The sequence below is a fragment of the Petaurus breviceps genome, unplaced genomic scaffold (assembly GCF_028583685.1).
Source record: "Petaurus breviceps papuanus isolate PSGF00001 unplaced genomic scaffold, PetGlider_PUasm1.0 229, whole genome shotgun sequence".
Taxonomy (NCBI): domain Eukaryota; kingdom Metazoa; phylum Chordata; class Mammalia; order Diprotodontia; family Petauridae; genus Petaurus; species Petaurus breviceps.
Window position 1 is genome coordinate 20,212,992 of NW_027185903.1, and position 22,283 is coordinate 20,235,274.

The following is a 22,283-nucleotide window of genomic DNA, read 5'->3' on the forward strand; positions in this document are numbered from 1 at the left end:
TTGAGCTCCTTGAAGGGAAGAATTATTATCATTTAGCACAGTGCCCAGCAAATAGTAGGTGACTTAATAAATCCTATGACATCAGCTGGTCTTTAAATGTATTGTGGAATCTTCCCCAACGGGGAGGGGGGTTCCACCAGCTCATTAGCGCTCTCCTCAGATCCTCTGTGATGCAGATCCCACCATCCACACCCGGGCATTTAAAATCTGCTTTACACACACACACACACACACACACACACACACACACACACACACACACTCCCCCCCCCCCACCCCATGCTGCCCCTGCCCAAGCCATTCCCAAGGGTTCTATTTAGCATGACTGAACAAGAACCCAAGTGAATTGGTGGCATTCCACTCTCTTCTCCCCCTCAGATGTCATTCCATGAAAATCATAGGGACAGCTAGAAAGAAGCATACCAAAAGGGTTGGTGACCTTCATACTCCCCACCTACCTCAACAAAATTTTGCTTTTCTACAAGAAAACAATATTCGTGGCCTAGGCAGTGATTTTATAAATGGTACCTGATGGGGAGAAAGAAAAAATAAAACAAGCTGGTTTTTACATTTTAAACTTTATTCAGTTCTGTACTTAGCAATTTCTAAGTATTATACATAAGAGACTGCTTTAGACACTTTATAGAAAACATGGAGGTTTTTTGGCTTCAAAAAAGAAAAAAGAAACCACACATAGAAACCCAATCGTCAGTAAGAAGCTAAAATCCTCACCCAAGTGAAGGCCAATACAAACTTCAAAGCAGTGGTACATTTAGCATACAAATTATTCCTCAAACTCTAGTCTAGCAAACATGTCCACATTATTTGACTACAGCTAAGTAAAAACATTCCAAAAACTACATTTAAAAAAAGTCTCTGTTTCAGGAAAGTAAAAACATTTAAAAAATATTTCTTGTAAAACATCACCAAAGTTTAAAAATTGCAAAAACTTCTTGCAGCCATTTTTTGTAAATAAAGTTAAAGTTCAATCTTTATTGAAGGAAAAAAAAAGCATCCTCTTAAATTTCTTATAAATACCCTCTAAAGACATATATTATAAATCTGCCACAAGCTTCACCTGAAAGAATTTCCAAGGCTCCTTCACCAGAAAGGATCACCTTATTGAGTTACTTTCATTAAACCTTGCTCATATAAATAAGATCCAACTTCATCTACACTGAATTTTTACCCCACTTTGTTTCTTCCATTATTTATCAAAATGACTGATTTTTTTAAAAAAATTCTTAAAAGGGGACTCTTTGGTTAAATAAAATACTATTCCTCTCTTCCAAAACAACTGCTTCTATGTGTCTGATTAAATGCCCACTTGAGGAGGAATTTGGGAGGTCTGAAGGGAAAGACTGGGCAATTATATTTCCCATAGTTTTTGTGAACAGTTCTCCTTGGGTCTCATGTCATGGAAGGCCCACAGGAGACCCCAAGTATACCCAGAATATAGCACTAAGTTCAAAGCTGCTGAGAGCATAATGATTACATGACAATGGGGGCAAAGCACACTCAAACAATGCTAAAAGAAGGCTAGATTCAGGATGTGGTCTACAAGTTAATCATCAAACCCTAAGCCAGTCGTCCCTGACTGAGGTCCCACCACCCAGCATTCTTCCTGGGCTTGATGTTGGTGACACTGGCATCACTTGTTTTCACAAGACAACATTCTTTCACTTAAAAAAAAAAAATATATATATATATTCAAGTGTGCATCAAAATGAGTTGTATTTAGAGGAGGCAAGGGGGTTGGGGGGGTGATGAGGAGCCACAGCAGTTTAAATACAATCCCTGGGATTCCCTTTGCTAGGGCAACACGAAGCACCAGTGTAGTAAACCCACGGGAGAAAAAGAACATGTGAATATATACTGCTTTATGGTAATAGGATAGCCTGTTTGGGAGATTCTACCCCAATGTTCATGGCTGCTCACTGTGCTAATCCTGCTAAGGGACTGAGAATGATACATGGAAGCCTCCCAGCTAGCAAACCTCCCATTCATAGGCATGGAAACTCTAAGTTCTTCAGGATCCCCCTCTCCCTTATCCATATATATATTTCATATCATTTTCCCTAACCTCTCCAAGAAAAATGGCTCCAAATTCTTCTGCAAAGTAGTTTCCTCAAGCTCTTCTCACAATAAAAAAGGGAAAAGTTGTATTTCTGAAAGCCAACACCAAGAACTTGTGTCAGGCAGTGCCAGATTTCCCACATATGAAGGATCTGTTGAGCAAGATCCTTTAATAGCTTATGTGGTAAATAGACAGACTGGCTTCTAGAAGGATGTATGGTCATTGGGTGTAGTATTCTTATGTAATGCTACATACAATCATCCCCAGAGACCTCCATTTTAGTGTTTTCATCATTAACACAAACAGGCAGACAAGAATATAAGGGTTTATTCTTCTACGACTTCTAACATCAAATGAGTGAATGGTACAGAGAAAGAATGCGGGGCTTTTACAACCTTCTCTAGCTTCTATGAGTGAAGGACAGTGTCTTGTGGAGTAGACACTCAAGAGTCATTTCTTTAATTATTCACAAGAGGCTTCATCCTTTTGATAAAGGCCAATGAGATGATCAAGTTCAAACCACTGAAAATAGGCCAGGTAAGTGAATTTGGCAAAGATTTTTTTTTCCAGTTTCTCTATCACCAGAATCACAACATCCCATAGCACAAAAAGACAGGTATGCATACATACTGCCCCATCACCTGAGCACTGCTTATTACTATAATAAATAAAGATAGATTTCTATAGATGTCCCCTAGGCCACCAGTACTTTGGGCACATCAACCCCATTTTACATCTTCAACAAAAATATTTAAAATTTAAAAAGAAAGGGGGAAAAATTAAACAGTGGCCATAGCAGCAATATGTGAATCTGCCCACTTGAACACCTCAGGTTTTAAAAGACAGTTATGTATCACACACCAATTCTTCAGAAATTACACTCAGGGGGCAGCTAGGTGGTGCAGTGAGTAAAGTGCCGGCCCCGGGGTCACGAGGACCCCAGTTTGGTTTGGGCCTCAGACACTTAACACAAAAAAAACTAGCTGTGTAACCTTGGGCAAGTTACTTAACCCCAATTGCCCTCCAAAAAGAAAAAAAAAAAAAGAAATTAGACTCAGGAATATAATGGGACTACCTGATAATGGAATCCCCAAACTGAGGTCATGGTCCCTTGGAAATGGTCCTTAGCCAAGGGGACCCTGAACTTTTGCCAGGGGCCGTTCTAGGAGGCAGAAGGCCACTCTCTCATGTGAGCAAGACCCAGTAATTCGAGGGTCGCAAGATACCCCCTTGAATTTGGGTTCTGTTTCAGTTCAGAGCATAGGACCTCTACTGCCCAGGCCAAGGAAGAATATGAGAGCAAACTAAGGAATACTATACCCTCTCCTCAGAGAGTAAAACCACTACCACCACCATCAGTAACAAAAACTTACTCGTGTCTTCTCCAAAAAGGTTCAAGTTTCTCCTTCTAACTTCTACTGAAGACTGCTCCTAAGCCCTACTCAACCCCAAACCTGACTCTCAGACAATCCTTTGCCTCTAAACTTTGAATAAGACTACAAATACAGAAGCAGAGGCTTCCAGAGTGAGTAGGTGTCTATTTACTTCAAATTATGATACCAAATGGATCCAAGAAGCATGCTGATCACCCAGAGTTCATTTTTCCCCCATTTTTCTCTGTTCCTGTGAGATACACATACAGTTCTAGAAGTATCAATCTATTATCATGGACTGGTGCATGGGGTTAAGGGAGAGGAAGAAGAGGAAAATAATGCAGATGGAGGAAGAGTGCCAAGAGAGAAGAAATGGAATGTATATGCTCCCATTAGATTCATAATCTGGTTATTTATTTCTAACCCTATGCAGCATTTGGCATGCTGTAGGCTACTTCAATTTACTAGGTCATTTACATGAAAATCAGTTCTCATCTGGAAGGTTGAGAGCATGGTTAACAAGTCTCTAGATTTAGAATGTCCTCCCAACCTACACGAGGGGAAAGAGAGCTCTGAGGCTGAGCCTCCAAGCTGTTCTGAACATTGTTCATCCCCTAATTCTCCCCAGCTCTTATTTCTAGGCAAGAATGGCTTAGGAAACTCCAGAAATACCCAAGTGTAGATTTCGCCCCATCACATCTGTATCATGGTTACTTGGCAGATCATGTCTCTGGGCTGATTTTAATAAGAGACTTCCTTGTGCAAGGCCAGAAATCCAATTTCTCAAAGGAAGTACTATAAAGTGCTGATCTGATGAAATGCCCAAGGATGCTTTATGTAGCCAGACAAATACTGTCCTTTCCCATAAAACACTGGGATCCTCTTCTCTTAACATAAGTGTCACCCTCAAAACAGACCTATTTGACTCTGGTCCCAAGGTTCTCTTGGGACATAATATCCCAGAGAAATAACAAAGGTGCTAATACTGTAGGGAATATAACCAAAGCTACAAAATCCGAGCTCTCTTACGCACACAAACAACAAATTTGTTGGGAAGGACAGAGCAAAGAAGAGAGTCATATGCCCAAAGGTTTCTGCCAAAAAAAAGCAATTTTAGGATCTAAGCCCTTTAAAGAATATTATTATTAGGGGTGGCTGGGTGGCGCAGTGAATAGAGCACCAGCCCTGGAGACAGGAGCACCTGAGTTCAAATCCAGACTCAGACATTTAACACAAAGACTAGCTGTGTGACCTTGGACAAGTCACTTAACCCCAATTTCCCCCCAAAAAGGAAAAAAAATAAGAATATTATTATTAAAAGTAATTACCATTTTTTAAAAACCCCTATCATCCATCCATAGTTTAGGTATGTAAGAAGACAACTTTGTAGTTATCTTGAAATCACGTATGCAACAATATAAATGATGGTTGTAATTATTGAAATACCTTGATCAAGTAATAACAATAAGGTGAGACTGTGTTGTCAATAAATTGTGCTTATTCACATTATAACAAAGAAGTGGCAGAGAACGGGTTAGAGGGCCCAGGGAGACAAAGAGGACAGTAAATGGTCCCTGTGATTTCCAGCATCACAAGTTCAGGGAAAGACATTTAAGGCCCACAGGGAAACAGGACTGAAAAAAAAAATTAGAACAAAATCTCTGGGATTTGTTTTTTAATGGATTAAAATCACTAGATGTCACCTGCCTTGAAAGTAAGTGCTCCCTCCTTCAATCCCTACATATTAGGAAGGCAGGAACAATGAAGAATACGGCCAGAACTGCATGCTTCATACTTCATCCCAGAACAAAGGACACAAACCATCTTAGTGTTTTGAGTGCAGAGTCAGTCAGTCTCAGAATCCCCCTTCCAGACAAGGCCAAAGACTGACCTTCAGGCTGCTTGATACGTTTTTGTACACAGAAGATAGATTTCAGACTACAGAAACTTGTTCTTTGCTCTACAAAAATATGCTGAACCCCTGATCTCTATTTGGGGGGAAAAATCTGCTGAAAGAATAACAACTCTCAGCTTTACCAGCTAGATTTCTAAAGGGGAAAAAAAAACTGAAAACAAATGTAAAAAAAAAACACCAGCAACACCATTAAGCCCTTTAGAATCCTGCTTTCTGAAAGCTGTTTTCTAACTAGCTACCTGAGTATGTGTCAAGTGAGACCTAGTAGACTCAGCTTCATGAAGGCAGGGACTGACACCCCTCACCCCAGCACCTAGTAGAGAGCTCTGCACATTGTAGGCACTTGAAAAACATTTGTTGAATTTGAACTTAATGGCACCATCTTATTATAAAAGGTCACGAAAGTCAAAAGCACATGTAGAGTACAGATTACATATGATCACTGTGAACCCAAACAATTCTTTCTTCTAAGATTTAAAATAAAATTCTGTTTCCCCTAGTGAATGGTAGTTTCTTTCATCATTTCACAGGGAAAAAACTCAATATAACCAAAACATTCTTATCACATGCTTGTTTTTTCAGACCCTCTTTGGGCCAACCTGGTAGCCGGCGATTTCACAGGTGTTTTTAAGGACTTCAATCAAATCATTGCTCACATTAATCATTACTTAAAAAAAAAAAACCTTTAAACAATACGGTCTTTTAGTTGGCAGACTGGTCAAATGATTGTTGATAAAAGAAGGGCTCTGAGATCTTTCATACAGAAAATTCTCTGGTAGGACAGCAGAGAGGAGCTAGGAGGGTCCATAGATAGATCAGGATACACATCCAACAAGATGCCATCTTGACCCAGAAGAAAGATGTGCTTCCGCTGAAGAATTTTTCAATGTGAGCACCTTCATAGCTATTGGAAAGAAAGAAACAGATTGAGCCTCCTTGAAAACTAGTTCTCCTTCCTTTAACTTGCTTTCTTTTAAAAATCATACTCCAGGGGTGGCTAGGTGGCACAGTGAATAGAGCACAGACCCTGGAGTAAGAAGGACCTGAATTCAAATCCAGCCTCAGACACTTAACACTTACTAGCCGTGTGACCTTGGGCAAGTCACTTAACCCCAACTGCCCTACCTTCTCCCCTCCAAAAAGCAAAAAATAAATAAATAAATAAAAATCATACTGCAAGTCATCTATGATCTCATAATTAAAATGGTGGCTTGGTAGCCCAATACTTAGAATAATGACTTAGGAGCTGAATACATGTTTGGTGTTTGACTGAGAGACGGAGGCATATTTTCAGATGATGCCGCTCAGACCCTAGCTATGCCCATTCATCCTGGTAACTCCTGATGCCCTCCCTCCTCTAAATCAGCCCCGAGAAGTCCAGCAATACGGTAAGGGCCTCCCTCTCATCCTCCTGACATTGTGTGGATACCAACAGAGCCATGTGGAGGTGCCTTGCTCTCCCTTTATGCTTTGCTCTCAATTTGTGGCTGACCTATCTTTTAAAAAAAAAAAACAGATCTGTAATTTCATTATAGGAAAGCCCTAGTGCGATGGCAGATCAGCACCTTCTTACTTTGCTGCTTTCACTGGGAAGCAGGGCACTTGCTCAAAGTCAAACAGTAAGGATGTGTCAGAGATACAAGCTGAATCTGGATCTTCCACAACCCATTAAAAAAAAAAATCGGTGATATTCTTTAATACTGGTTCTCCTGTCTAATACCTTGTATTGTAAACTTCTAATCCCAGGGAGACTTGGATTAACTCCTTTGGAGTGACTTTGGAGTCATTCCTGGGTTTTGTATTTTGAACGTCCCCATCACTTTAATAGCTCTTTATGATGGGATCCTTTTTTAATTTGTTGATTTTTCCAGTCTACTTTCTGACTTCGGACTTCACGCTACTGGGCACCAGGAGCTTCTGAAGGGAAGGTCTGGACTCATCTTGGAGTTGCTTTTTAGGAATATTGAGTGTTATTTTATTCAAGGATCTCAGGAACAGATCAGGTAGGGCCCCTACAACCTTTCAGCACTCCTCAAATGGTGTGGACCAGGGTTTCACACTGGGCTGGAACACTCCAGGGGTATGAGCTTTCTGAACTTGCTCCTTGTAGCTCAGAACACAGCCCAGGGTCTGCAGCTGCTCATTATGCCTGAACATCCCCAGGCTCATTGCCTTCCTCAGCTGGCCCTGCATGTCACCAGGACCTGGGCAGTGAGTCACAAAATGGCCAGTCAGCACCTGTTCAAGGCCACAGTGCTCTTAATTCCTTTCGCAGTTCTTTCTCCCACAGCTCTCATTCCTTTTCCAATTGTTTCCTCTAGTGCTCTCATTTCGTTTATAAAAACATGCTTAAACTTTTTAACTTTTCCATCTCAACATTTTATCATCTATGTCTAGGGCCTCTTCTTGGTCTGGTATAGACTCCTACACTAGAATGCTCCCTTCAGCAAGCTCTTGGCCAGGCCCTAAAGGTCTGAAGACCTCTCTGTATCCCTTTAACAACATGGACTAGAAAAGTAACATGTTGACTTTTTCTTGGATTCTCCCATCAGGATTCAGTTTGGTGCCTTTCCTAGGTCTATATGACTCACTGTGGCTTTCTCTTGGATTTCCTTTCTAGGTCTAGGTGGAGGAGTTTTCAGAGGAGAACTTGTTGGGTTTCTTCTTACTATTCCACCAACCTAGCTCTGCCCCTCCTCTCTCCAGCTTTCTTAAGAGTGTGGACAGTTTAGAAGTTGAGAGAAAAGATTATTAATAACCAATAATCTGGAGAGATCCAGTGTTTTCCCCCTTTTTTCTAGAATCCTAATTTTAAAAAGTTCAGTCTCTTGAAGGACATTTCTGATAATGACACTGGGCTAACTTTTTCTGTGGAGATGGAGGAGCTACTGTGTTCTGCTCAGGTTTGGGTAGGGCATAATTAGATTGCCCAAAGGCTAGGAGTGGTCTGGGTATATATAGTCTCTTGGTCCAAAGGTGACATGATGTCACTCCTAGCCCTCGTTGTATTATTCTCTCATTAACTGGTAACCAATCAGGATTGATTCCTACCCTTAGAAACACCTACTCTTTGAAGGGTATACAAACTCTAAGCCTTCTGCCATGATTGTCTTTGGTCTAAGAGAGATGGCCAAATGGTCATCTTTTTACTAATCAATGTGCTGGCCTGTTATCAAATCACCTAGTATGTCTATTGAACCTTTCAATGCCCACAAAGCTATATTAATTCATTTATGCAATAAATGATTTATTAAGCACCTACTACATATATGCACTAGGGATACAAAGACACAGTACAGTGCTGCCCTCAAGAAGCTTATTATGTTCTAGAGACTTGCAAGAAAACCCTTCCTCCTCCAGGATCTGCCCCCCATTATTAATTACTATGCAATATGCTATGTTATTATGTTCTTATTATTTATTTTTATTAAAGCATCATTCAAAATGGCTCCTTTGATATCCCACCACCCATCTTGCACCCCTAGGAAGAAAAGGCTACTCACTTGAACCAGTTGGTGACTGTCATCATCACATAAAGGGAGGCCAAGAAAAAGACAAAATGAAAGTAGGTATAGCTGTAGACAGTGCCTTTCTTTTCGTCGTAGATGACTTGCTGTCCTCCCCTCCGACCATCAGGCTCATCAACATCTGCTGAAAACAAAAGGGAAGAAGTGAGGGGCTCTGCTGCTGCTTTGGAGGGGCAGTTCCTGTTCCTCCTCTTTCCCCCCGCCAATCTTGTCCTGATTCTAACTGTGGAAGACATGCTGCCTGGGGCCCTCAGTACAGACTTCACCCTGGCCTCAAATGTCTTTACAGAAGGGTGAATATCTGGAGAAGTAACTCCTGAGCACTTTCTGACTGGAAGGGGATTTACTCCAGAGTCCTATTCATTTCCACACAACTTTCCAAAGGCAAGATGGCCCCAAACTTAGAAGAAAAATGCCCAGCGGGGACGATCCCCACGAGCACCCAGATCCTTCCCTTAGAGGATACAGCTAAGGATCCACAAAGATTATCATCACAGATTTTCTAATTCAATTTGGATTGTTTTACATTTAGTAATTAAATAATTATGAGTAATGACTGTACATTTATACTGGGCTTGAGATTTAACAAAGCATTTTATAATATATACATATATAGATGGCTAAATAGAGAAATGTGTGTGGAGAGAGGAGGTTGGGGAGCATAAGGAGAGGAGACAGAGGGTGGAGAATAGGGGTGGCCAGGTAGCACAGCGAGTAAGAGCACCAGCTCCACTGTCGGGATGATCGAATCCAGGCTCAGACACTTAGCACCCACCCAGAAACACCTGGCCGTGTAACCTTGAGCAAGTTACTTAACCCCAATTGCTTAGGGGCGGCCAGGTGGCTCAGCAAGTAAGAGCACCGGCTCCAGTGTTGGGATGACCTGGGGTTCAAATCCAGGCTCAGATACTTAGCACCACACCCAGAAATAACTGGCTGTGTAACCTTGATCAAGTTACTTAACCCCGATTGCTTAAAAAAAAAAAAAACAGGGTGGAAAATGAGAGAGTGGGGGTGAAGTGGGGGGAGGCAGAGAGAGAGTCTCTGTTGATACTCCCCATAATCTATAAGTATTATAATTTTCTTCATATTACAGATGGGAAAACTGGAGATTCAAAAATGGGAAGTGATGTGTTTATGGTCACAGAGTTAGTAAATGGTAGAAAAGCTAGGACTTGTCCAACTCCAAAGGCCAGTGCCCCTCCTATTAAACTAGTATATTTCTCAATAATAATTATAAACAACCCCCCCAGAAAATAACAATAGCAATAATCATAGTAATAATATAATATATAGACAAGCACTGTGCTGAGTACTTTATAATTATCTAATTTGATCCTTATAACAATCCTGGTAGCCACTTTACAGGTGAGGAAACTGAGGCAGAAGTTAAGTGACTTGCCTAGCATCATATCTAAGTGCATCAGGCTGAATTTGAACTCAGATCTTCTTGTCTCCAGGCCTTGTCTAAAGACAGTATAACACAGTGGATAGAAAGCTGGCCTAAGAGCCAGGAAATCACAATTCTGGGCCTAGCCTTGGATTTATACTAGCCTTGGGCAAGCCACTAAACCTCTCAGGCCCCAGACTGCTCTCCAAGACTCTAAGTTCCAGAGAAGGGACTGGCCTACATCGGTAGAGGGAATTTCCTCATCTAGGAATTCCTTATACCAATGCAATCAACAGGTCTATCCTGCCTTTCTGTTACATGACTCTACAGCTCTACAGGAAAAGGAAAATGGATAAAGAAAGGAAGTGAGAAAAAAAAAAAACAATTAAGACTTTAAGAGCTGCTGACATTTTTATTTTCAAACCATTCCTTTAAAAAGCTACTAGGAATTCTTCTAAATCCCACTGGCTGTTTTAATGTAAAGAAAACCCCTGGCAAAGAACACCAGAAAGGAATACAGCCCATTCCCCACCCATGAGGAGAAATGGGAAAACAGTGTTTGTGTGTAAATACTGCATACGCGTGTGTATAAAAATACATCAAACACTTCTACCACCAACAAAATTATTCTATCCGAGGTTAAAGTGTCTATATACCAAGTCTTGTGGGCGAAATAGATTAGGACCAAATAAAGTTAATTCCCCACATACCTTCTCCATCAGGAGCCAAGCAAAAACAGCAACGAGCTACCTATAAGAGAAAAATAAACAGAACAAAGATCTGTTACAAGGCCATCCTGGGATCATTCTTAGATTTCAAGCTGGAATGGTACTTTGAAGGTCTGCAAAGTGCTATATATATATATATCAGCTAATTTGATTCTCACAACAAACAACCCCATGAGGAAGGTACCATTATTATCCCCACTTTAATGAAGATACGGTAGCTCAGAGAAGTTAACAGGATTTGAAGTCAGGGGTCACGGGGCTAGTAAATTGTCTGAAGTAAGATTTGAAGCCAGATCTTCCTGACTCAGGCCCAGCACTCTACTCTATACATTGTGACACTTTAGAGGTGAACTAATTCCAATCCCTCTCTTTTACAAGTGAGAAAGTGAGGCCCAAGAATGCGATGTAATTTGATTTAGGCTACAAGGGTAGTGAGGAACAGAGTAGGAATTAAAACTCAGGTCCCTTAGAGCACTAGTCCCAAAGTCAGGAGGACATGAGTTCAAATCCAGCTTCAGACACTTATTAGCTGTGTGACCTTGGGCAACTCATTTAACCCCAACTCCCCCTCCCAATTCAGGTCCCTCTGTTTCTAAATTCAGTGTTTTTCCCAATATAATGCCACCTTGAAGATGCATATCAAAGATTCTGCATGTCCCAGCAGTTCAATGAGAGATGCCCATAAGGTACCAAGCTATAGTCATCCTAACAGCTTTCAAGATGGTTCCAGCCAAGGCTATTATCTGAACCACAACGGCCCAGATTGTCACTGTGGACTGGTGAATAAAGAATGTCAAACTAAAACACAGCAGTTGGGTCCATAGCCCCAGTCAGACAATAACAGTTAGTCACAGAAAACCCTTCCACTTTTTTCTGTCATGTTTCCCTTCATTTGTGAAATAGAGACCTCTCCTGAAGATTTCAGTTATCATCCCTAATGAAAACAAGATGCACCATCCCACACAAAACAACATTCATTTCTCTCAGAGGTCCAACGACGTCAGGGCATTGCAAATCCTACTCCTAATTATAGCTGCAAGAGACCGCATTTATAAAGTTCATTAACTGCTTGCAAAGGGTGTGACACATCTCATCTGAGCCTCACTTCAAGCCGTGACTTAATGCTGTTGATGCTATTATTATTATCATCGTTTTGCAGATGAGGAAATTGATGCTTGGAGGGTATAAGTGACTAGCCCTTAGACATAGAGAAAATAAGTAAGTGTAGCTGAGGCAGGATTCACAACCACCTCAAGCCTCTTCCAGAGCTGTAACAAAAGATTATTATTGTCTCCAAAAACCCTGCATTCATAAAACAAGTGCCCTGTAAGAAAATTACAAACCATATATTCACTGGTTTAAAAAGAAGAAAATCATGGATTCTCCCCCCTCACTGAGTACAGAAAAAAATCCCCTTATGTTAAATGTATCAGGAGGTTGGCTGTTGCTTTTTAAGCCCTAAACACAATTCAAGATACTGAAAATGTGACAAGATGATCTCAGCAGGAGGTCACCCACTCAGCAGTAAGAAACGACCCCAGCTTCTGGAAGGAGGCTTTTCTTCTCATAAAGGATGTGCCATAACCAACTCAAACTCTGTTGGGTTATCTCCGCCCCTCCGTGACAGAGAGATCCAATTAGATGTGCTGGCTGGGAGACAACCCCAACTGTCTCAGCTTAGGTACAGGAAAGATGATCCACAGAAGTGCCAGCTACAGAGAGACCATTTCTGGATAGACAGCAAAGACTGTCTATCCATGGATGATCACGGAGATGGAGCCAATGGCCAGATGTCAAAATAGGCCTTGTGCTTCTGACCTGGGGCCAGAGTCCAGCTAGCCCCACTATATGAAAACTTGCATTTCTATAGGACTGGCAGCTGGGCTTTTCGGGAAATGGTGGTATCACTTTTTCTTCCTTTCTATAGTATCAGAATTCCTTCCAAATGTGGCCTTGTGAACCCTAGCTCAAGTTTTCTGCAGGACTTGTTTCTGGAGGGACAGGAAAATTATTTTTTCAGGGGAGAGGAAATGATGGACTTATCCCCACAAAACACCAGAGTAGGAAAGTCTAGGACCAGAGGGCTCTGGGGGTCCAGGTTTAAAATGAAGACCTCCCACCCCTCCACCCACCTGAGGCATTTTCCCCATGGTCCAAGGTGTTCCATTGTTCCACTTAATTTTCCCAGTTCTCAGCTTGTAACCACAGACTGTGGAGATGTAAGAATCAAGCATTTTCCCATAGCTCGAGATGCTTATGGGCCTCCAGAAGCAGGATGCTCGCCCAGGGAAGCAGCAGAGAGCTTTGAGAGCACAGCATGGAGTAGTTAATCAAACATCTGCTAGGAGGCCCAAGCTGCAGAAGCTGTGCTCAAAGAGCCAACTCTGCTGGTAGGAGGCTCAGAAACTGGTTAAACAACTTCACCCCCACAGCACACATGGGAAGGGCCAACCAGTATTCTCTTTCATCTTCCCAATCTTTCCCAGGGAGAGAAGTGGATGACGAAGGAAGACCAACGGGGATACGACACACAAAATGCACAGCTAAATAAACAAACCAGGAGATAAATAAGATTTTAAATGACTCAATGCATTCCTGGAAAAAAGGTTTCTGAGAAGTGGCAAAAACAGGCGAAGGAAATTAACTTGCCTCTTGTTCAGGAGCGGCATATCTTCCCCTAAGAGCCTCTGAACTCGACCGGGTTGTTGACGTCAGACTAGGGAGACAGAAAAAGGAGTCACCAATACACTTCATTCTGTTACGGCAAGTCATTAGAAACAAATCTTTTCCAGTTCCCACATTCTGGGCTGTCCTGTTGTCAGCTTGTCATCTGGAGGGCTAACACCTAGGCCAAAGCATGGACTGCCCTAAATTTCTACTTTAGCCACAGAAAGGATGAGAGTAATAATATTAATAGTGCATTAAGCAAGGATCTAAGACAGCTCCAAAAGATTCATGATGCGAAATGCTGTCCACACCCAGAAAAAGAACCATGGAGTCTGAATGCAGATCGGAGCAGACTATCTGTTCTCTGTTTCGTTGTTTCTTCGTTCTCGTGGTTTCTCCCATGGGTTCTCATTCTTCTTTACAACATGACTAATGTGAAAATATGGTTAATTTGAATATATATGTATAGCCTGTATCAGACTGCATGTCATCTTGGGGACAGTGGAGGGGAAGGAGGGGGAAAAAATGTAGAACTCAAAAAATCTTATGGAAGCCAATGCTGAAAACAAAAAATAAATGAATGAATGAATAAATAAATGAAGGCAGTGTATTTCTAATGCACTTAATAGTGTATGAAGGTCTGCAAAGTGCTTTTTCTCCCCATCATCACCTTATTTTTTGGTGTTTTTTTTTTTCTCACACAACTTTATAACTGGAACCAACAACAGAATCATCTAAGTTCTGTCTGGGTTGCTGTATTTTTATCTTCCTTTCCCTAGAGAGAGGTGCTCACAAGAAGGGGTAAAGCTAGATTGGCAGAGGGCCACAGAAACAAATGCCTCCATAATTCACAAAGGTGTGTGTGTGGGTGGGGGGGGGGTGGTAATCAACACCCAGGTTAGCTTTTCTTTCAGAATCCAGTAAATGGTAGCAGGTGAGGTTTAAGATTTCTGTCATTTTCCTTATACCCAGAGATGAAAAAAATATTCCTAGAAAATTTTAACTCATTGGGGGGAAAACAACTTTAAACTCAACGGGGGAAGGGGAGACATTTGGAGAATTTAAATATGGAAAACAAAGGGATTTGGGGGGGAAGGGTGAGAAGCTATACAGATGGGGGAAAGAAAAACCCTTTTAAACAAAATCTAGAATTCAAGAAAGGAAATGCATGTCTGAGCTGCAGATCTAATCATAAGGAATCTGAGGCCTAAAAAACCGAATGATGAAGGGATGCAAAGACTAGGAAGGTTTCTCAGTTATTACCAAAAGCAAACATATAAGGTTCCTGTTTAAGAGGTGATATCAAGAATGGCAAAGTAAGGGGTGGCTAGGTGATGCAATGAACAGAGCACTGGCCCTGGAGTCAGGAGGACCTGAGTTCAAATCCAGCCTCAGACACTTAACAAGTACTAGCTATGTGACCTTGGGCAAGCCACTTAACCCCAACTGCCCTCCAAAAAAGCAAAAAAAGAATGGCAAAGAGCCCTGTGTTGGCATCCTGGCTCCACCAAATTACTAAGTGTAGGATGTGACCCTGGACATATCATTTCATCTCCCCTAAGTCTCAGGTCCCTCAAGCATAAAATGGAGCTAATAACAACATTATCTTGAAGGGCTGTTGTGAGGAAATCAGTTCAAAACTTACAAACTAATAGAAATACAAGCTAATTTTTAACAAGAAATATGTGCTATAAAATTGATTTCTTGCTTGCCTTCTCAATAGATAAGGGAGGGGTAAGGAAGAAGGGAGAGAATCTAAAACTCAAAAAAAATTTTAAATGAATGTTAAAAATTAATAAAAAAAAAAGAAATATATGAAAAAAAATCGTATTACACCAGGATCAGGCAACAAACTTCCTAGCTCCAAAAACCACTGTTGGTCTAAGAACACAAAGATATGCTATCTACAACTGGAAGGGCCTTCAGAGCTCACGCAGTCCAAGACTCTCATTTCAAGTGGGTCTAGACTTGTGACTTCATCGGTGAAGGAGATTCCTGGTACAGAAACTCCCTCTTATCAATGAAGAGCAGCAGACGGTCTGAAATATAATTGTCTTTGAGAGTTGCTTGAGAAAAAAAAAAATTAAGTGATTTGCCCATGGTCATGCATGGCCAATATGTGTGATAGGCAAGGATTTATCCAGTCATTTCAGAGAGTAGAAGGGAAACCAGAGCTCACCTATTCCAACCCCCTAATTTTACAGAGAGGCTAAGTGAAAGTGCTGGTAGGATTTGAACTCATGTCTCCCTGACTACAAACCCTACCTCATCTGCAACACCACCTCTATGCCTAACTTGGCAAACCAAATTATGATAATTAACATAAATGTCGTGTTTATTCATAAGATTACAAGCTTACTAACTAATTGAATTGAATTTTAAATGTTTCAAATTGTTACCATGGCATATACATGCTACTAAAATCTAGACAAAAATCTCAGAGATATCAAGAAACAGGTGAAAACTTGGGCTGACAAGACATCAGCAATTAGAAAGTTGTGTTTCCTGAGCTTTTCACATTCTCTAGTCTTGGGAATATATAGACATTCTAGGGATATAAAAATGTTTATATTCCTCATTCTAGGAATATTACTAGAAAATTATAAGCCACTGGGGGGGGAAGAAATAACTTAAAATCCACCCCCCAAAGTGGGGGAAGACTTTTGGAAAAGAATTTAAATAGAGTTATAGAGTATATCACTCATTTTCAGGAAAAGAACTAAGAAAATACTGTTTTTAATCATATTAGTATCTTCTAAGTTCTCATTAGGGTCCTGCAAACCAATGGGTCAAAGCTATTGGAAAAATAAAGCTTTGTCTTGATTGGTCTAATAAAGTTTTCTACGCTTTCACATGCTACTTTATTTTTAATCTGGTGCAAACATTTCCCAACCTAGAATAATGTATTTCACAGTATGTAAAAGACAACAGAATGTGAACCAGACCAAAGCAACTAAGAAGGGGCTGTGTTGTACATGCAAAGACTTTCTTTGCCTCACCTGCAGGGGTGAGATATACTAGGAAGAATCCTAGTTTACCTTCTGGAACCTAGCAATGAAGATGTTCTATATGTCTTAACACTGAGAAGGAACTTCCAAACATCGAATCCTAAGAGTGCTTCTTGCTTGAGAGTCTCATCCCTTGTATTTCTGCCTTAGGAAGTTGAGGCATGGAGAATGGGGGCAAGGGTGTGGATTGCTAGTATCTCTCTGCCCATTCCTATGTAAATCACAGGTTCTTATTTACTGTATAAATATATTCAACGTAATCTGCTTCCTTTGTAAACTTATGTCTTTAATTTTATGTATTTAAAAACATTCTCTCTCTCTTTTTTTTTTAAAGCAATCGGGGTTAAGTAACTTGCTCAAGGTTACACGCCCAGTTATTATTTCTGGGTGTGGTGCTAAGTATCTGAGCCCGGGTTTGATCCCCAGGTCATCCTGACTCTGGGGCCGGTGCTCTTACTCACTAAGTCACCTGGCCGCCCCTAAGCAATTGGGGTTAAGTAACCTGCTCAAGGTTACACGGCCAGGTGTTACTGGGTGGGTGCTAAGTGTCTGAGCCCGGATTCGATCCCCAGGTGATCCCAACATTGGAGCCGGTGCTCTTATTCGCTGTGCTACCTGGCTGCCCCTTAAAAACATTCTGAGAAGGGTCTATAGAGTTCATAGGACTCCCAAAAGGTACACATACACACACAGACACAAACACCTTACAAACAAGTTATGAAAAGGAAGTCCACAAGCAAAGAAGGTACTGACTCCTTTCCTTTTCTTGTGAAAAAGAGTAATGTCTGAGGGCAGAAAGAAACACACCACCTCACCTTCACATTTGTGTTTGTACATGGTGAACAAAAAAGGAAAAGAATCTAACAGGGACTACTGTTTTATATCAAAATTCCCTGTCACACAGTTTTTAGAAATCATTAGGTGGGAAGAGGGAGATTCAAGACTGGGTAGCAATATACGAACAATATATGGTATGTTTGAGCTGAAAGGGGCCTTACAAAGCAAAAAGGCTGACCCTCCTTGTTTTACAGATAAGGAAACTGAGGCTCAAAGCAATATAATGACTGACACGAGGCCAAATTAGTGACGGAACAAGGACTAGAATAAAGGTCAATAACATGTTTTCTATTTCCTTCATCAACTTAAATTTTCCAGAAACAAATTTTTTTCTCCCATTCTTCCTTTCTCCCGGCTGCTTCCCTTCTACCCTCAGAAATTATTCAAAATTAAAAAAAAAAATCTTTGGGAAAAATGAATGACTCCTGCCTTTCCCACCTCCCCTCTAAACTTTCCATCTGTTTTTCTGGGCCTGTACTCTCAAGTACAAGATAATATTAAAGACATGCCTTTTTTCTGTATTTTTAGAAAACGCTTTTAGATAAGTATTAGTGAAATGTGGCTTGGGGCAATTAACTGGTTGTATGTTAAGAGTTTTTGTTAGTTTTAAATAAAGTAAGCTATAGTATTCTAACTTTGACTAGCATCGAATTTTTCTTTAAAGGTAGGCATAATTTTTTTGTAATTACGTTAGCCCAGGAAATTCTTGTCTTCAACATTCCAGCTTCTGCTAAGACTTGTCCTCTTCAACAAAGCAATGTAGGTGGTAACCCAACACTCTTGGCTCCCTCTACATCCCTCTTTCTGGTGTCACAGTGTTACATAGCAGGCAAACTTTCAAGCATCCCCAAGACCTCTTCACTGGAGGCAGAATGACTTATGGGTGCATGTATGTACCCCCTAAACAGGCAGCTTTGGAACCCAAGGCCTGTTTATTGCTTACTCCATCCAAAAGTAGCCTGCTTGCTTCAAACTTCCATAAAGATCTTCAGAAGACCATGGAAAGATGGTGGAAAATTACACCTAAAACCTAACCTGCCTCTAATAGAGGGTTTGGCACACTCAGCAGCCTTCCAAATGGGATCTCCCCAAGAATTCAATGGTGACCTCATTTTACAGATGAGAAAACTGAGGCTAACAGAGTTAAGTGACTAGATCAGGGTCACATAGCTAGTAAGTGTCTGAGACCAGATTTGAATTCAGGAAGAAGAGGCTTACTGACTTACATTTAATGCACTACCTAGCATCCCCATAAAATCAACTACTCACATTTAGATAGAACTTTTTGGTTTACAAAGGACTTTTCTTCTAAAAATCCTGTGAGATAGGTTGTGTTTCTTACAGTTGAGGAAAAAGAGGCTCAGAAAAGGGGTAATTTGTCCATGGTCACACTAGCAAGTATTTCTGATTAGAATCCAGGTTTTCTGACTTAAATTCATAATTTCAAGGCCATAGATCAGAAGCTGGAAAAGATCTTAGGGAATCATCTAACCCAACCTATTAATTTTACAGATGAGAAACTGAAGCCTGGACTGGCTTAAGGTCACAGGGGTAGTAAGTGATCCAGGATCTGAAGCCAGGTCTTTCTAACTCCCAGTTCAGCCTCCTTTCCACTGCACCAGACTGCCTCCTCTAATTTCTACTTCTGCCTATTTCCTTCCTTCTACTGATGCTCCAAACCCATCATACTCCTCCCTCCTTTTTCTACAGCTGATTTTCCACCTCAAGCACCAGGAAATCCCATCTAGAACTTTGATATAAGACCAAACACAGACTCATGCACAAACACCAATTTGACATCTTTAATGACTTTGCCCCCAAGGTAGCAGGACGGCAAATGAGCATTTCCCTTAAACCTAGTTAAAGCTCAAGAAGTATTTCATGTGGCTCATTGTTTTCTAATTATAGGACTGTGTATGCTTAATCACAGACAGCATCGAGGGCGGTCAACCTTCCTGTCTCTAAGAAGCTGTGTACTTCGAACCATCACAGAAAAATAGCTGTCAGTTTCCCTATGAAGTCTCTAAAAAGACAAGAGATAGATGCTGCATGAAGCTGGAGGCAGAGGCCAGAAGCAGACTGGCTGACTGTAGTAGAACATCAGTGTTTATGGCAAAATACCCATAGGAAGTTATCATAAAGCTGTGTTTTCTTAGTAGCCCCAGTTAGACACTTAAATTAAGGACAAGGAAGGTCTAGAACAGAGGTTCTTAACTTCTTTTTTTGCCGTGGATTTCTTTGGCAGTCTAGTGAAGCCGATGTCCCTTTCTCACAATAATACATAAAATAAAATGCACAGCATTAAAAAAAAAAGCCAATTACAGTGAAATACAATCAAAAATCAAAATAGCAAAAAACACAGGCTCATGAAACTCCAGGTCAAGAACCCCTGGTCTAGAAGAATCCACTAGAAAAGGTTTAAGAGGAAGTTGCAAAGCTCTGGCCAGTGTATTTTCTGCATCATATTTGGATCAAATGGTGGGCAGGGGACAGAGTCCAAGATCATATTGGATAAAGTGACAGCAGAGAAGGCGAAGCCCCTAAGCTGCTTATTATTAGCCAGTCAATCAATACATGTTTACTAAGTGCCTACTATGTGCTAAACACCAGGGATAAAAATACAAATAAAAACAAAAAAGTTTACAATCTAAAGGGGTAGGTAACAACACACAATGTTATCATTCTTCTTATTATTATGCTGTTCACACAAAACGGGCCATTACAGATCTCTTATTTTCAAGTTATATGAATGTGAATAAGCAAAAGAAATGAAGCATACTTCTGTAGTACAGACTGTGAGTATGATCAAAGAACAAGGTGCCAGGATAAAACTGCTACATGCCAGAGATTTCTCAATTCCTGGTTTAAATCCTCTATATAATAAGATTACACAAGACAGGGGCGGAGAAATAGGTTCCCCAAAGAAGAAGAAGCAGCGTGGGCAGGCTGGAACCAAGGAGCTAAAAGTTTCTTTGATATTACCACTTAAGAAATAAAAAAGCAGAAGGATTTTCCTTATTCAAGAGAAAACCATACATTTATCTACCAGTAGACAATACAGTATGAAAAAATGTATGCTTCTTTTTTTTTTAACAGAAAGTTCAATGTCAGGATCCAAAAGATAAGAGTCAAAAATATAACTTTCCACAAGCACTCTAAAGAAGGAGGGATGGCCTCCTCTCCCTCCAGTGTGCCAAAAAAAGATGCTGAGCTTCCTGGACACTCTATTAAGGATTTTCTATTAAGATTTTCTAAATCTTGCTGAGTGAAGTGAATGAGAAAACTGTACACAGCAACAGCAACACTGTGTGAGGATTAACTATGACACACTTAGCTCTTCTCAGCAATACAATGATCTAAGATAATTCCAGAAGACTCATGATGGGAAATGCCATCCACACCCAGAGAAAGAAATAGGGAGTCTGAATGCAGATCAAAGCATACATTTTCATTTTTGTTGTTTTTTTCTTTCTCATGATTTTCCCTTTTTGTTCCAATTCTTCTTTCACAGCATGACTAATGTGGAAATATGTTTAACATAATTGCACATGTATAACCAATATCAGATTGCTTGCTGTCTTGGGGAGGGGAAGGGAAGGAAGAGAAAAATTTGGAACTCAAAATTTTACAAAAATGGATGTTGGAAATTATTTTTATGTGTAATTGGGAAAAAAATTAAATACTATTAAGAAAAAGAAAAGATTTTCTAAGTCTTGAAAAAATAATTTTCAAACATCAGAGTTTAAAAGAGACCCTCCCTCCCCCATTCTCACCTACCTATTATTAAAAACTTCTTTATAGTGTGGAAAAAAAATGGGAAAGTAAAAATTAACTCTAAGATATTCATAATTAGAAGCCTCCTCAATCAGACTGATTTCCATCCTCTCCCCTCTGGGCCTGCCTTACTGTGACCTATCTACCACATTCCACTCCAAAACTAAATTCCATTTCATCCTTTCCTTCCACAAACTTGAAGAACTATTTGCTTAGTAAAGTTTTTGGAAGTATATAAGTCTACACAGATCTGCAGGAGGGTTACCCTAAATATTAATCACTCACCACCCTGACAAGCTGCCTTCTCTCTCCTGCCAAGATAACTTGCCAACTTCCAACAAGTGATATGCTCATGGGAAATGTTAGCATTACAGAGAAAAAAAAAGTCTTCCTTTTCTTTCTTTTTTTTAGAGGGGGGAAGGTAGAGCAATTGGGGTTAACTGACTTGCCCAAGGTCACACAGCTAGTTTTTGTGTGTGTTAACTGTCTGAAGCCAGATTTGAACTCAGGTCCTCCTAGCTCCAGGGCCAGTGCTCTATTCACTGTGCCACCTAACTGCCCCAAAAGTCTTCCTTTTCAAAGCAGTTTACCACAGTGGAGAAAATACTGGATTTGGAGTCAGGAATACCTATATCCTAATCTTATTCTCAGATACTTCTTAGCTGAGTGACCCTGAGCAAGTCAAGTATCCTCTGCTCATCTAGAAAATATTCCTCAGTTCACCTATAAAATGAGGACGATGAGCTTGGGGGTCTCTAAGATTCCTTCCAGCTCTAAACCCACGAGCCTTATAATTTCCACATTACATTAGCAATGGCTGCATGTAGCTGCTTCTCCTTCCTCACTCCCTCTGTTAGTACAGCTTTTTTTTTTTTTAAGCAATTGGGGTTAAGTAACTTGCTCAAGGTTACACGGCCAGTTATTTCTGGGTGTGGTGCTGAGTGTCTGAGCCCGGGATTCGATCTCCAGGTCGTCCCAACACTGGAG

The 22,283-nt window shown here is 40.6% G+C and overlaps 1 protein-coding gene across 3 annotated transcripts in view; it reads right to left on the reverse strand.

Moving 5' to 3' along the window:
* Positions 1 to 559: 559 nt before the first annotated feature.
* Positions 560 to 22,283, reverse strand: part of SERINC5 (serine incorporator 5) — a 118,985-nt gene continuing 97,261 nt past the window's right edge. For 2 of the 3 annotated variants that reach the window (XM_069096339.1, XM_069096341.1), the window contains exons 9-12: positions 13,660 to 13,726; positions 10,993 to 11,032; positions 8,869 to 9,016; positions 560 to 6,269 (exon numbers count right to left, since the gene is read on the reverse strand). In XM_069096339.1, coding sequence (XP_068952440.1) covers positions 6,122 to 6,269; positions 8,869 to 9,016; positions 10,993 to 11,032; positions 13,660 to 13,726 — 403 coding nt within the window. In that variant the 3' untranslated portion in view covers positions 560 to 6,121. The remainder of the gene's footprint in view (positions 6,270 to 8,868; positions 9,017 to 10,992; positions 11,033 to 13,659; positions 13,727 to 22,283) is intronic. The other variant, XM_069096340.1, reaches the window with a different exon arrangement.